The sequence below is a fragment of the Scyliorhinus torazame genome, unplaced genomic scaffold, assembly GCF_047496885.1.
Source record: "Scyliorhinus torazame isolate Kashiwa2021f unplaced genomic scaffold, sScyTor2.1 scaffold_1292, whole genome shotgun sequence".
NCBI classification, from domain to species: domain Eukaryota; kingdom Metazoa; phylum Chordata; class Chondrichthyes; order Carcharhiniformes; family Scyliorhinidae; genus Scyliorhinus; species Scyliorhinus torazame.
This window is the reverse complement of record NW_027309019.1, coordinates 39,860-56,182: the sequence shown is the minus strand read 5'-3', so window position 1 is coordinate 56,182 and position 16,323 is coordinate 39,860. Positions and strand designations below refer to the sequence as shown.

At 52.8% G+C, this 16,323-nt stretch overlaps 1 protein-coding gene across 1 annotated transcript; it reads left to right on the top strand.

Annotated features, from left to right (window-relative positions):
• Window positions 1–1,066: 1,066 nt before the first annotated feature.
• On the top strand, window positions 1,067–3,201 carry pfdn5 (prefoldin 5). The gene is made up of 3 exons (XM_072494856.1): window positions 1,067–1,180; window positions 2,544–2,649; window positions 2,905–3,201. The coding sequence occupies exons 1-3, from the start codon at window positions 1,106–1,108 to the stop codon at window positions 2,982–2,984; spliced, it is 261 nt and encodes an 86-aa protein (XP_072350957.1). The 5' UTR covers window positions 1,067–1,105; the 3' UTR covers window positions 2,985–3,201.
• Window positions 3,202–16,323: the final 13,122 nt, after the last annotated feature.

Genomic DNA, 16,323 nt, shown 5'->3' with positions numbered 1-16,323 from the left:
GAAATCAGGGGCACAAAAGAGACTTGGGGAGTCCTTGTTGACGATTCTCTTCAGGTTAACGAGCGGGTTCAGTCGGCAGTGGGGGAGGAGATTGCGACGTCGGAGTTCGCGTCGAGAGGGCCGGAATACCAGACCAGGGACGTCCTCCTGAGGCTCCGCTCAGGCCCCGTTCGGAGCGGGGTGAGCCGTTTCGGGGGCCCCCCCGTGTCTAAGGAAGGACGGGCTGGGGCCTGGGAAAGGGGTCCAGAGGGAGGGTTCGCGAGGACGATCCCCCGGAACGAAGAGGTCGCCGTACGAGGAAGCGGTCGAGGACTCTGGGTCCGCGCTCGTTGGGAGTTTAGAAGGACGAAGGACGAGGGGTGGGGGGGGTGTCATTGAAACTTACAGGAGGCCCGGGATAGAGCGGACGTGGACGTTTCCACTTGGAGGAGAAGCGAGAGGACACCGTCTCAGACTGAAGGCTTCAAAACAGAGACGGGGAGGAATTTCTCCAGCCAGAGGGAGGGGAATCTGTGGAAGTCTTTACCGCAGAAGGCTGTGGAGGCCAATTCACTGAGTGTCTTTAAGACAGAGATGGATCGGCTCTTGATCAATACGGGGATCGGGGGTGATGGGGAGAAGGCAGGAGAATGGGGACGGGAAAATATCAGCCGCGGCGGAGCCGACTCGAGGGGCCGAGTGGCCTCATTCTGCTCCCGTGCCTTCGCTCTTCCTCAAGTCTTTAGTCGAACCTGACGCCTTTAGGATGACGAATGTTAAACCCCGTCTGCTCTCTTGCATCAGTGGGGAAGGCCGCCATTACCGGGGGGCGGGGGGGGGAGCGCGATGGTCTGGGGGCGGATATGAATCCCTCAGCCCTAGCCACTGGACGCAAGACGCTGGGGAGTATTTGCTGTGTGCGGGACCGCGCCCTGGAACAAGTCCGCTGCCCTGTTGCAGCCGTGACTTGCGGAATGAATCAGGCCCGACCCCCCCCCCCGCGAGTGTGTGGGTAAAGGCAGTTCCAGCGACGGATGGAAGGGGGGCTGGGGGAAATGTGAATCTCTGTGACCGCCGCGATAGCCGGTTCCGTTCAGATCCTTGACCCCCTCCCCTCCCGCGTCAGATGTACGTCCCGGGCAATCTACACGATGTCCAACATGTTCTGATCGATGTGGGCACGGGTTACTACGTAGAGAAGGTTAGTGTTTCCCTGCTCCTGTGGGAGGGTCAGTGCTGAGGGAGCGCCGCACTGTGGGAGGGTCTGTGCTGAGGGAGCGCCGCACTGTGGGAGGGTCAGTGCTGAGGGAGCGCCGCACTGTGGGAGGGTCAGTGCTGAGGGAGCGCCGCACTGTGGGAGGGTCAGTGCTGAGGGAGCTCCGCACTGTGGGAGGGTCAGTGCTGAGGGAGCGCCGCACTGTGGGAGGGTCAGTGCTGAGCGAGCTCCGCACTGTGGGAGGGTCGGGGCTGAGGGAGCTCCGCACTGTGGGAGGGTCAGTGCTGAGGGAGCGCCGCACTGTGGGAAGGGTCAGTGCTGAGAGAGCGCCGCACTGTGGGAGGGTCAGTGCTGAGGGAGCACCGCACTGTGGGAGGGTCAGTGCTGAGGGAGCGCCGCACTGTGGGAGGGTCAGTGCTGAGGGAGCGCCGCACTGTGGGAGGGTCAGTGCTGAGGGAGCGCCCGCACTGTGGGAGGGTCAGTGCTGAGGGAGCTCCGCACTGTGGGAGGGTCAGTGCTGAGGGAGCGCCGCACTGTGGGAGGGTCAGTGCTGAGCGAGCTCCGCACTGTGGGAGGGTCGGGGCTGAGGGAGCTCCGCACTGTGGGAGGGTCAGTGCTGAGGGAGCGCCGCACTGTGGGAAGGTCAGTGCTGAGAGAGCGCCGCACCGTGGGAGGGTCGGTGCTGAGGGAGCGCCGCACTGTGGGAGGGTCAGTGCTGAGTGAGCGCTGCACTGTGGGAGGGTCAGTGCTGAGGGAGCGCCGCACTGTGGGAGGGTCGGTGCTGAGGGAGCGCCGCACTGTGGGAGGGTCAGTGCTGAGGGAGCGCCGCACTGTGGGAGGGTCAGTGCTGAGGGAGCTCCGCACTGAGGGAGGGTCGGTGCTGAGGGAGCGCCGCACTGTGGGAGGGTCAGTGCTGAGGGAGCTCCGCACTGAGGGAGGGTCAGTGCTGAGGGAGCGCCGCACTGTGGGAGGGTCAGTGTTGAGGGAGCTCCGCACTGTGGGAGTGTCAGTGCTGAGGGAGCTCCGCACTGAGGGAGGGTCGGTGCTGAGGGAGCTCCGCACTGTGGGAGGGTCAGTGCTGAGGGAGCGCCGCACTGTGGGAGGGTCAGTGCTGAGGGAGCTCCGCACTGTGGGAGGATCAGTGCTGAGGGAGCGCCGCACTGTGGGAGGGTCAGTGCTGAGGCAGCGCCGCACTGTCGCTGAATGGGCCTTCGCTGTTCTATGTTCGGACACGTTGTGAAGGGCTTTGGGAAATCCTGGGGGAGTTTGGGTTGGTGTTGACTGTGCACCGGCTGTTCCACCTTTGCCCAATGAGAGGCCGCTCCTAACTCCGCAATCTGGGTTCCAGACCGTTGGGGAAGCACGGGATTTCTTCAAGAGGAAGGTTGAGTTCCTGACGAAACAGATCGAGAAAGTGCAGCCAGCGTTGCAGGAGAAGTACACCATGAAACAGGGTGAGCCCCAAATTAGGGTTAGGGTTAGGGTTAGGGTAAGAGCGGAGCCTTCGGGCTGGGGTGCAGCAAAGGGGGGTGGGAAATATGCAACTGGTGTTTGGCGAGGTCGGAACCAGCCCTGTGTGTGAGTGAGTGAGTGAATCAGCGTGTGTGTGTGCTGGTGGGCGCGTGGGCGTCAGTGAGCTCTGTACGAGATTGGTTAACCCGGGAGAGAGAGAGACGGAGGGAATTGAAATATTTCTGTTTCCTTCGCAGCCGTGAACGAAATGCTCAATCAAAAGATTCAACAGCTGGCTGCTGTGAACATTTCGCAGACGGGTACCGTCAAAGCCTAGCGCGGCCCCCCCCGAGACCCTGGCCCAGCCTCCGAGCTGTACCTCGCTCCGATACCTTCCCCCCCCCCCCCGGCCTCGGAGCCGCTCGGCGCCGTTGACGATTAATTGTTTACAGTGAGTGTGTGACAGCCTGTAACCTGTTTACAAGTGAGCCTGCGATTTTGCCTTGTTGGCTCTGAGTGCCATCTCTATAAACGCGTGGCGATAAAATGGCGAACTATCTGTCTGTCGTGTATTGCGCCCAGTGCGAGCGTCGGCTTCCGTCCATAATCTGCCCTCCCCGAAATCCCCCGGGTCCTTCGCGGGATGGAAAGCAGCGATGGGGGGCCTTGCGGACCTCGAGGGGACGTCGCGGACGCGGGGAGTCTCAGTCCCCTCGTTACCGAGCGGTCGGACGAGCCGTCACCCTATTCTCTTCCCCAGTCCTCTCCTCCGGGCACAGGAGATCCCGAACCGCACCGCATTACCACCACAGAAAAATAGCTCTGCAGTTAAACAGTCGTTTAAAAAACAAACGGAAACACTTCAATCGCCAATTTCCCCTTCTCTATTTCCAATCAAACAAAGGCCAATACTGGTCGAAAGCCACTGGTAAATAAAGTTAGCAAACGCCGGGATGCTTGCTGCACCCGTACGTAGCAATTTCCTTTCAGAAAAGTACACACTTTCGGGAGTGGCATGCAAACCCTTTGTCCGACTAAAGGAAATCCTGCAGCCGAAACTGCTTGCTACAGACCTGGCTCCACCCCACCCGGCCATTAATCACATCATCTGCATCCCACCGTGTTCCACGACCTGCTCAGCTAGGACTGAACACAACTTAGAACATGACAGCGCGGTACAGGCCCTTCGGCCCCTCGGTGTTGCGCCGACCGGTGAAACCACTCTAAAGCCCATCTACACTCTTCCCTTATCGTCCATATGTCTACCCAATGACCATTCGAATGCCCTTAGTGTTGGCGAGTCCACTACTGTTGCAGGCAGCGCATTCCACGCCATTACTACTCTCTGAGTAAAGAACCTACCTCTGACATCTGTCCTATATCTATCTCCCCTCAATTTAAAGCTACGTCCCCTCGTGCTAGACATCACCATCCGAGGAAAAAGGCTCTCACTGTCCACCCTACCCAATCCTCTGATCATCTTGTCTGCCTCAATTAAATCACCTCTTAACCTTCTCTCTAACGAAAACAGCCTCAAGCCTTTCCTCATAAGATCTTCCCTCCATACCCGGCAACATCCTGGTAAATCTCCTCTGCACCCTTTCCAAAGCTTCCACATCCTTCCTATAATGCGGCGACCAGAATTGCACGCAATACTCCAAATGCGGCCGCACCAGAGTTTTGTACAGCTGCAACGTGACCTCATGGCTCCGAAACTCAGTCCCTCTACCAATAAAAGCTAACACACCGTACGCCTTCTTAACAACCCTCAACCTGGGTGGCAACTTTCAGGGATCTATGTACATGGACACCGAGATCTCTCTGCTCATCCACACTGCCAAGAATCTTACCATTGGCCCAGTACTCTGTCTTCCTGTTATTCCTTCCAAAATGAATCACCTCACACTTTTCTGCATTAAACTCCATTTGCCACCTCTCAGCCCAGCGCTGCAGCTTATCTCTGTCCCTCTGTAACTTGGAACATCCTTCCGCACTGTCCACAACTCCACCGACTTTAGTGTCATCTGCAAATTTACTCACCCATCCTTCTACGCCCTCCTCCAGGCCATTTATAAAAATGACAAACAGCAGTGGCCCCAAAGCAGATCCTTGTGGTACACCACTAGTAACTGGACTCCAGTCTGAACACTTCCCACCAACCACCACCCTTTGTCTTCTTCCAGCTAGCCAATTTCTGATCCAGACTGCTAAATCACCCCGAATCCCATGCCTCCGTATTTTCTGCAGTAGCCTACCTTGGGGAACCTTATCAAACGCTTTACTGAAATCCATATACACCACATCAACTGCTTTACCCTCATCCATCTGTTTGGTCACCTTCTCAAAGAACTCGATAAGGTTTACTGAAATCCACAACTTCCTCCATAATTTAAATACTCCAGGGAATCTCCAGCAATCATGGCAAAGTTCCACTCGGCATCTCTCTCGTTAGCAGGAGAATGGTTTAAAATTAATCATGACCTCCCCCTCTACGGCCTCTTAATTACAGAGCTGCCAGACACAGAGTCTGGAACCTACGTTATTCATATTACTGCAACCGATGCATACCTTAATCCAGGCGTTTACTGACATTACTGGAGCTGGAAGGAGGGACTGAAGGCAGTGTTATAAAACACAGTGCAGAAGGAGGCCATTCGGCCCATCGACTCGGCGCCGTCCCACTTAAGCCCTCACTTCCACCCTATCTCCGTCACCCCTCCTAACCTTTTTGGTCACTTAAGGGAAATTTGTCACGGCCAATCCACCTAACCCGCACATCTTTGGACTGTGGGAGGAAACCGGAGCACCCGGAGGAAACCCACGCACACACGGTGCAGACTCCGCACGGACAGTGACCCAAGCCGGGAATCGAACCTGGGACCCTGGTGCTGTGAAGCCACAGTGCTAACCACTGTTGCTAAGTTTTCAGATGATACAAAGATCTGTAGAGGGACAGGTAGTATTGAGGAAGCAAGGGGGCTGCAGAAGGACTTGGATGGGCGAGGAGAGTGGGCAAGGAAGTGGCAAACGCAATACAATGTGGAAAGGTGTGAGGTTAAGCACTTTGGAAGGAGGAATCTAGGCACAGACTATTTTCTAAATGGGGAAACGCTTCGGAAATAAGCACAAAGGGACTTGGGGAGTCCTTGTTCACGATTCTCTTAGGGTTAACGAGCGGGTTCAGTCGGCAGTCGGGGCGGAGATTGCGACATCAGCGTTCCCGTCGAGAGGGCCGGAATACAAGACCAGGGACGTCCTCCTGAGGCTCCGCTCAGACCCCGTTCGGAGCGTGGTGAGCGGTTTCGGGGGCCCCCCGTGTCTAAGGAAGGACGGGCTGGGGCCTGGGAAAGGGTCCAGAGGGAGGTTCGCGAGGACGATCCCCGGAACGAAGAGGTCGCCGTACGAGGAAGCGGTCGAGGACTCTGGGTCTGTACTCGGGAGTTTAGAAGGACGGGGCGGGGGGGGGGGGGGGGGGGGATCTTATTGAAACTTACAGGAGGCCCGGGATAGAGCGGACGTGGACGTTTCCACTTGGAGGAGAAACGAGAGGACACCGTCTCAGACTGAAGGCTTCAAAACAGAGACGGGGAGGAATTTCTCCAGCCAGAGGGGGGTGGAATCTGTGGAACTCTTTGCCGCAGAAGGCTGTGGAGGCCAAATCACTGAGTGTCTTTGAGACAGAGATAGATCGGCTCTTGACTACCTGGAACGTCTGAAGGATGATCTTATTTAACGGTTCTGCTCTTCTTGGGGCTCCGATGCGTCCACCTTTTTTCCCCCGTCAACCCAGAATTGTCACGAGGCAGAAGAAGACCGCTCGACCCACCGTGTCTGTGGCGGCTCTCCGAACTTCATCCTCCTAAAGTATGTAGCTTACAATCACCCGTTAATGCTTAACAATAAAATGAAGCACTTTAACTTCTGCTATCTCTTTATTTTTCTATCTCCAATCAAGCCAAACCCAGCTCGGGTCAAAACCCACTTTTAAATACAGTTATCAAACCCATGGAATGCGTGCTGTAATGTGATGTTTTGGATGAACTCCTTTGAGAGAGAGAGATCCTTCAGGAACTAGCCTGCTAATTCTTGCCTGTGTCAAACTACTGTTTAACGTCCCAGCATTTGGCAAAAAATATCTCCCGAAACTCAACATCTGACTTATTCAGCCCCTGGGTCCCTCCCATTTGCTACTACTACTAATAATTTTTATTGTCACAAGTAGGCTCACATTAACGCTGCAATGAAGTTAATGTGAAAATCCCCTCGTCGCCACATTCCGGCGCCTGTTCGGGTACACAGGGAGAATTCAGAATGTCCAATTCACCCTAACCAGCACGTCTTTCGGGACGTGTGGGAGGAAACCCACGCACACACGGGGAGAACGTGCAGAGTCCGCACAGACAGTGACCCGAGCCGGGAATCGAACCCGGGACCCTTCTTTCTATAAACAAAATTCCATGAGCCCTATTTAGATAAACGCTACACGTGGTTGGAGTGAATCATGATCTCACTTTTACAATGGATTAATTACCCATTCTGTAGCCTCAGTGCCTGCCTGTCTTTTAAGCCAAGATTTTTAAAACCATTACTGCAGATACATAAAATATATATCTGAAATCCCTAATTCTCTTTCGGACGCACCCACCTGTCTGCCTCCACCGCGCTGTGGGGCAGTGCGATCAGAAATCCCTCCCTCAGAGTGAACAAGCCCTTTCTCGTGTCTCCGCCACATAGTGCACCTTAAATCCATGCCCCCTCGCGTTCAGCCAATGGGAACGGTTACTCCCCGTCGACCCCGCCCTCACCTGAGTCTGCACATGTAAGCCGACTTGTGACAACAGTAAAGATGATTACGAAACGTGTCTCTTGCACAAGTTCAGCGCAACCTCCTGGTTCTTGTGCGCCTAATAAATCCCGGTCTGCTTCATTAACTGCTCTCTGTACCTGTCCGGCCACCTCCCGTGATCTACGCACCCCCCCCCCCCCCCTGAGAATTTTACCGCGGATTTTATATCCTCGCCGTCTCCTTCTGACCGAAATGCATCACCTCACACGTCGCTGCACCCTAACCCTAAACTCCCAGCTGCTGTATTATGGAGTTCACCTGACATATACTCCTGTTGAATTTGGCTTCGCTCCAGATGCGATTCAACACTTTAATCAAACACTTTTTATTCTAAGACCTTAGTTAACATTTATACAAGCACACAGCAATAATTTTTAACAATCGCAAACAAAAAGATACCCCACAGCTTACAGTAATCTGTGGATAACACTTAATGAATTCCCCCTTTAACTGTTCCAATTCATAAACAAAATCCCGTAGACCTCACACCGCCGCGGCCCAGCTCCACCCACAGAACTGACATCGCTGAAGCCATGTGACGAGACAACCAACCTTTCTAAAAAGGGACACATTCTGAACATCCACGCTGTCCTCACGCTTTGCCGCGATCCCAGGTTCGGTATGGTCCGCCGCCAATTTGGACACCGCGTTGCGCGTACCGAGGTCCAGGTCGTCGTCACGACCTGATTCCCTGTCGTCCCCCCCCCGCCGCTCTCACTCTCTCCCTTCCATACTGTGACGATATTTATCATCCATGTATATAATAACCAAACCGTACGTAAACATTAGTGGCTGTCGGTGTCGATTAGTATTCTAGCATCCCACCACAGGTGGCGCGTCAGCTGGAGTAGGTCACTGGGAGACAGGCCACACGGGGGTGCATTGCCGCATCCGACCACAGGTGGCGCGTCAGCTGGAGTAGGTCACTGGGAGACAGGCCACACGGGGGTGCATTGCCGCATCCAACCACAGGTGGCGGGACAGCTGGAGTAGGTCACTGGGAGACAGGCCACACGGGGGTGCATTGCCGCATCCGACCACAGGTGGCGCGGCAACTGGAGTAAGTCACTGGGAGACAGGTTGGCCAGTATTAAAGATGGCCGCCATGCCAACACAGCAGGGGTGACCAGTATTAAAGATGGCCGCACCACCAGCATGCAGACACGGGCAGGGTGGCCAGTATTAAAGATGGCCGCACCACCAGCATGCAGACACGGGCAGGGTGGCCAGTATTAAAGATGGCCGCACCACCAGCATGCAGACACGGGCAGGGTGGCCAGTATTAAAGATGGCCGCCCCACCAGCATGCAGACACAGGCAGGGTGGCCAGTATTAAAGATGGCCGCCCCACCAGCATGCAGACACGGGCAGGGTGGCCAGTATTAAAGATGGCCGCCCCACCAGCATGCAGACACAGGCAGGGTGGCCAGTATTAAAGATGGCCGCTCCACCAACTTGCAGACACGGGAAGGGTGGCCAGTATTAAAGATGGCCGCCCCACCACCGGCTATTGGAGGATTAAAGATGGGCGCGGCCGGAAGTTGTCGTTATTCCGAGCGGAAATGCCTTCCCCCACCGGATGTGGGCCCCGGGCTTTTGGTTCCGCCGCGTTCTCCGGTTCTCCCTCATGGCGGCGGCGGCGGCGAAGAGGCTCCGGCCCCGGCCCCGGATAGGCACCCACGACGGCACCTTCCACTGCGACGAGGCGCTGGCCTGCTTCCTGCTGCGGCGGCTGCCCGAATACCAGGTAAATCCCTGCGGAAAACCCGGCGGCGGCGGCCTTTTAATGTGCGGTCCGCCCGCTGCAGCGCCGCTGAGGCGGGATGGCGCTACTGCAGGGCCTCCAGGGACAGCGCCGCTGAGGCGGGATGGCGTTACTGCAGGTCCTCCAGGGACAGCGACACAGAGGCGGGATGGCGGTACTGCAGGTCCTCCAGGGACAGCGACGCTGAGGCGGGATGGCGGCATTGCAGGTCCTCCAGGGACAGCGCCGCTGAGGCGGGATGGCGCTACTGCAGGTCCTCCAGGGACAGCGACACAGAGGCGGGATGGCGGTACTGCAGGTCCTCCAGGGACAGCGACGCTGAGGCGGGATGGCGGTACTGCAGGTCCTCCAGGGACAGCGACAGACAGGCGGGATGGCGGTACTGCAGGTCCTCCAGGGACAGCGACAGACAGGCGGGATGGCGGTACTGCAGGTCCGACAGCGACTCAGAGGCGGGATGGCGGTACTGCAGGTCCTCCAGGGACAGCGACAGACAGGCGGGATGGCGGTACTGCAGGTCCGACAGCGACTCAGAGGCGGGATGGCGGTACTGCAGGTCCTCCAGGGACAGCGACAGACAGGCGGGATGGCGGCACTGCAGGTCCTCCAGACACACCGCCCCCTGGGCAGACAGGGAGAAGGTGGAACTGCAGTCCTCCAAACACAGCACCCCCCAGATAGACAGGCAGGAAGAGGAACTGCATCCACCCCCCCCCCCCCGCAATTTATAACCTTTACTCCTGTTCCCCCCCCGCCCCCTCCCGCGGCGGTGCTAAACCTGACTGAGTTATGATCGCTATTTCTTAAATGCTCCCCCCACCCCGACCCGCTACTACTCCATCCGCCCACCCAGCTTTGTTTCCCAGGACGGCAATTGCGCCCCCTCTGGTTGGGCTGAGAGGGTTGTCTCGACCGCAGTTCCAAAATTTTATCCCCCCCCCCCCCCCCCCAGGTGTTACCCACCCCCCCGCAATTTATAACCCTTCCCCCTGTTCCCCCTCCGCACACCACGCTAAACCTGACTGAGTTATGATCACTATTTCTTAAATGCCCCCAACCCGCCCCACTGACCCGCTACTACACCAGCCACTCGCCCAGCGTCGCTTCCGAGCTCCACCCCGCGGCCTGATTCTGTGCTCCATTCAGAATATCACCCCCCCCCCCCCACCGCCGTAATTGCTCAATGAGGCTACCCCTCCCCCTCCCAACCTTTTTACTCCCCCCTCCCGATCCTGCACGAAAACCCAACGTCCAGGGACGTCGAGGTTCCCCCTTTCCCCCCCCCCCCCCCCCCCGTTGCGGCACCTTGAGCGAGTGCCCGGCCAATCCCAGCCCCACAGGCTCCAGCGACGCAGGGTGAGGGTCGCTCACTGTGTAACTGTACAGAGTCACTGTTTATTCAGCAGGGTGAGCATCACTCACTGTGTAACTGTACAGAGTCACTGTTTATTCAGGGTGAGGATCACTCACTGTGTAACTGTACAGAGTCACTGTTTATTCAGCAGGGTGAGGATCACTCACTGTGTAACTGTACAGAGTCACTGTTTATTCCGCAGGGTGAGGATCACTCACTGTGTAACTGTACAGAGTCACTGTTTATTCAGGGTGAGGGTCACGCACTGTGTAACTGTACAGAGTCCCTGTTTATTCAGCAGGGTGAGGATCACTCACTGTGTAACTGTACAGAGTCACTGTTTATTCAGGGTGAGGATCACGCACTGTGTAACTGTACAGAGTCACTGTTTATTCAGGGTGAGGATCACTCACTGTGTAACTGTACAGAGTCACTGTTTATTCAGGGTGAGGATCACTCACTGTGTAACTGTACAGAGTCACTGTTTATTCCGCAGGGTGAGGATCACTCACTGTGTAACTGTACAGAGTCACTGTTTATTCAGGGTGAGGGTCACTCACTGTGTAACTGTACAGAGTCACTGTTTATTCAGGGTGAGGATCACTCACTGTGTAACTGTACAGAGTCACTGTTTATTCAGGGTGAGGATCACTCACTGTGTAACTGTACAGAGTCACTGTTTATTCAGGGTGAGGATCACTCACTGTGTAACTGTACAGAGTCACTGTTTATTCAGCAGGGTGAGGATCACTCACTGTGTAACTGTACAGAGTCACTGTTTATTCAGGGTGAGGATCACTCACTGTGTAACTGTGCTGAGTCACTGTTTATTCAGGGTGAGGATCACTCACTGTGTAACTGTACAGAGTCACTGTTTATTCAGCAGGGTGAGGATCACTCACTGTGTAACTGTACAGAGTCACTGTTTATTCAGGGTGAGGATCACTCACTGTGTAACTGTACAGAGTCACTGTTTATTCAGGGTGAGGATCACTCACTGTGTAACTGTACAGAGTCACTGTTTATTCAGGGTGAGGATCGCTCACTGTGTAACTGTACAGAGTCACTGTTTATTCAGCAGGGTGAGGATCACTCACTGTGTAACTGTACAGAGTCACTGTTTATTCAGGGTAAGGATCACTCACTGTGTAACTGTACAGAGTCACTGTTTATTCAGCAGGGTGAGGATCACTCACTGTGTAACTGTACAGAGTCACTGTTTATTCAGCAGGGTGAGGATCACTCACTGTGTAACTGTACAGAGTCACTGTTTATTCAGGGTGAGGATCACTCACTGTGTAACTGTACAGAGTCACTGTTTATTCAGCAGGGTGAGGGTCACTCACTGTGTAACTGTACAGAGTCACTGTTTATTCAGGGTGAGGATCACTCACTGTGTAACTGTACAGAGTCACTGTTTATTCAGGGTGAGGATCACTCACTGTGTAACTGTACAGAGTCACTGTTTATTCAGCAGGGTGAGGATCACTCACTGTGTAACTGTACAGAGACACTGTTTATTCAGCAGGGTGAGGGTCACTCACTGTGTAACTGTACAGAGTCACTGTTTATTCAGGGTGAGGATCACTCACTGTGTAACTGTACAGAGTCACTGTTTATTCAGGGTGAGGATCACTCGCTGTGTAACTGTACAGAGTCACTGTTTATTCAGGGTGAGGATCACTCACTGTGTAACTGTACAGAGTCACTGTTTATTCAGCAGGGTGAGGATCACTCACTGTGTAACTGTACAGAGTCACTGTTTATTCAGGGTGAGGATCACTCACTGTGTAACTGTACAGAGTCACTGTTTATTCAGGGTGAGGATCACTCACTGTGTAACTGTACAGAGTCACTGTTTATTCAGGGTGAGGATCACTCACTGTGTAACTGTACAGAGTCACTGTTTATTCAGCTGGGTGAGGGTCACTCACTGTGTAACTGTACAGAGTCACTGTTTCTTCAGCAGGGTGAGGATCACTCACTGTGTAACTGTACAGAGTCACTGTTTATTCAGGGTGAGGGTCACTCACTGTGTAACTGTACAGAGTCACTGTTTATTCAGGGTGAGGGTCACTCACTGTGTAACTGTACAGAGTCACTGTTTATTCAGGGTGAGGATCACTCACTGTGTAACTGTACAGAGACACTGTTTATTCAGCAGGGTGAGGGTCACTCACTGTGTAACTGTACAGAGTCACTGTTTATTCAGGGTGAGGGTCACTCACTGTGTAACTGTACAGAGTCACTGTTTATTCAGGGTGAGGATCACTCACTGTGTAACTGTACAGAGTCACTGTTTATTCAGCAGGGTGAGGATCACTCACTGTGTAACTGTACAGAGTCACTGTTTATTCAGGGTGAGGATCACTCACTGTGTAACTGTACAGAGTCACTGATTATTCAGCAGGGTGAGGATCACTCACTGTGTAACTGTACAGAGTCACTGTTTATTCAGCAGGGTGAGGATCACTCACTGTGTAACTGTACAGAGTCACTGTTTATTCAGGGTGAGGATCACTCACTGTGTAACTGTACAGAGTCACTGTTTATTCAGGGCGAGGATCACTCACTGTGTAACTGTACAGAATCACTGTTTATTCAGGGTGAGGATCACTCACTATGTAACTGTAAAGAGTCACTGTTTATTCAGCAGGGTGAGGATCACTCACTGTGTAACTGTACAGAGTCACTGTTTATTCAGCAGGGTGAGGATCACTCACTGTGTAACTGTACAGAGTCACTGTTTATTCAGGGTGAGGATCACTCACTGTGTAACCGTACAGAGTCACTGTTTATTCAGGGTGAGGATCACTCACTGTGTAACTGTCCAGAGTCACTGTTTATTCAGGGTGAGGGTCACTCACTGTGTAACTGTACAGAGTCACTGTTTATTCAGGGTGAGGATCACTCACTGTGTAACTGTACAGAGTCACTGTTTATTCAGCAGGGTGAGGATCACTCACTGTGTAACTGTACAGAGTCACTGTTTATTCAGCAGGGTGAGGATCACTCACTGTGTAACTGTACAGAGTCACTGTTTATTCAGCAGGGTGAGGATCACTCACTGTGTAACTGTACAGAGTCACTGTTTATTCAGCAGGGTGAGGGTCGCTCACTGTGTAACTGTACAGAGTCACTGTTTATTCAGGGTGAGGATCACTCACTGTGTAACTGTACAGAGTCACTGTTTATTCAGGGCGAGGATCACTCACTGTGTAACTGTACAGAGTCACTGCTTATTCAGCAGGGTGAGGGTCACTCACTGTGTAACTGTACAGAGCCACTGTTTATTCAGCAGGGTGAGGATCACTCACTGCGTAACTGTACAGAGTCTCTGTTTATTCAGGGTGAGGATCACTCACTGTGTAACTGTACAGAGTCACTGTTTATTCAGGGTGAGGATCACTCACTGTGTAACTGTACAGAGTCACTGTTTATTCAGGGTGAGGGTCACTCACTGTGTCACTGTACAGAGTCACTGTTTATTCAGGGTGAGGATCACTCACTGTGTAACTGTACAGAGTCACTGTTTATTCAGCAGGGCGAGGATCACTCACTGTGTAACTGTACAGAGTCACTGTTTATTCAGGGTGAGGATCACTCACTGTGTAACTGTACAGAGTCACTGCTTATTCAGCAGGGTGAGGGTCACTCACTGTGTAACTGTACAGAGTCACTGTTTATTCAGCAGGGTGAGGATCACTCACTGTGTGTAACTGTACAGAGTCACTGTTTATTCAGCAGGGTGAGGGTCACTCACTGTGTAACTGTACAGAGTCACTGCTTATTCAGCAGGGTGAGGATCACTCACTGTCTAACTGTACAGAGTCACTGTTTATTCAGGGTGAGGGTCACTCACTGTGTAACTGTACAGAGTCACTGTTTATTCAGGGTGAGGGTCACTCACTGTAACTGTACAGAGTCACTGTTTATTCAGCAGGGTGAGGATCACTCACTGTGTAACTGTACAGAGTCACTGTTTATTCAGCAGGGTGAGGGTCACTCACTGTGTAACTGTACAGAGTCTCTGTTTATTCAGGGTGAGGGTCACTCACTGTGTAACTGTACAGAGTCACTGTTTATTCAGGATAAGGATCACTCACTGTGTAACTGTACAGAGTCACTGTTTATTCAGGGTGAGGATCACTCACTGTGTAACTGTACAGAGTCACTGTTTATTCAGCAGGGTGAGGATCACTCACTGTGTAACTGTACAGAGTCACTGTTTATTCAGGGTGAGGATCACTCACTGTGTAACTGTACAGCGTCACTGTTTATTCAGGGTGAGGATCACTCACTGTGTAACTGTACAGAGTCACTGTTTATTCAGGGTGAGGATCATTCACTGTGTAACTGTACAGAGTCACTGTTTATTCAGCAGGGTGAGGATCACTCACTGTGTAACTGTACAGAGTCACTGTTTATTCAGAGTGAGGATCACTCACTGTGTAACTGTACAGAGTCACTGTTTATTCAGGGTAAGGATCATTCTGTGTAACTGTACAGATTCACTGTTTATTCAGCAGGGTGACGATCACTCACTGTGTAACTGTACAGAGTCACTGTTTATTCAGGGTGAGGATCACTCACTGTGTAACTGTACAGAGTCACTGTTTATTCAGCAGGGTGAGGATCACTCACTGTGTAACTGTACAGAGTCACTGTTTATTCAGCAGGGTGAGGGTCACTCACTGTGTAACTGTACAGATTCACTGTTTATTCAGGGTAAGGATCACTCACTGTGTAACTGTACAGAGTCACTGTTTATTCAGCAGGGTGTGGATCACTCACTGTGTAACTGTACAGAGTCACTGTTTATTCAGCAGGGTGAGGGTCACTCACTGTGTAACTGTACAGAGTCACTGTTTATTCAGGGTGAGGATCACTCACTGTGTAACTGTACAGAGTCACTGTTTATTCAGGGTGAGGGCCACTCACTGTGTAACTGTACAGAGTCACTGTTTATTCAGGGTGAGGATCACTCACTGTGTAACTGTACAGAGTCACTGTTTATTCAGGGTGAGGGCCACTCACTGTGTAACTGTACAGAGTCACTGTTTATTCAGGGTGAGGATCACTCACTGTGTAACTGTACAGAGTCACTGTTTATTCAGGGTGAGGATCACTCACTGTGTAACTGTACAGAGTCACTGTTTATTCAGGGTGAGGATCACTCACTGTGTAACTGTACAGAGTCACTGTTTATTCAGCAGGGTGAGGATCACTCACTGTGTAACTGTACAGAGTCACTGTTTATTCAGCAGGGTGAGGGTCACTCACTGTGTAACTGTACAGAGTCACTGTTTATTCAGCAGGGTGAGGGTCACTCACTGTGTAACTGTACAGAGTCACTGTTTATTCAGGGTGAGGATCACTCACTGTGTAACTGTGCAGAGTCACTGTTTATTCAGCAGGGTGAGGGTCACTCACTGTGTAACTGTACAGAGTCACTGTTTATTCAGCAGGGTGAGGGTCACTCACTGTGTAACTGTACAGAGTCACTGTTTATTCAGCAGGGTGAGGATCACTCACTGTGTAACTGTACAGAGTCACTGTTTATTCAGAGTGAGGATCACTCACTGTGTAACTGTACAGAGTCACTGTTTATTCAGCAGGATGAGGATCACTCACTGTGTAACTGTACAGAGTCACTGTTTATTCAGGGTGAGGGTCACTCACTGTGCAACTGTACAGAGTCACTGTTTATT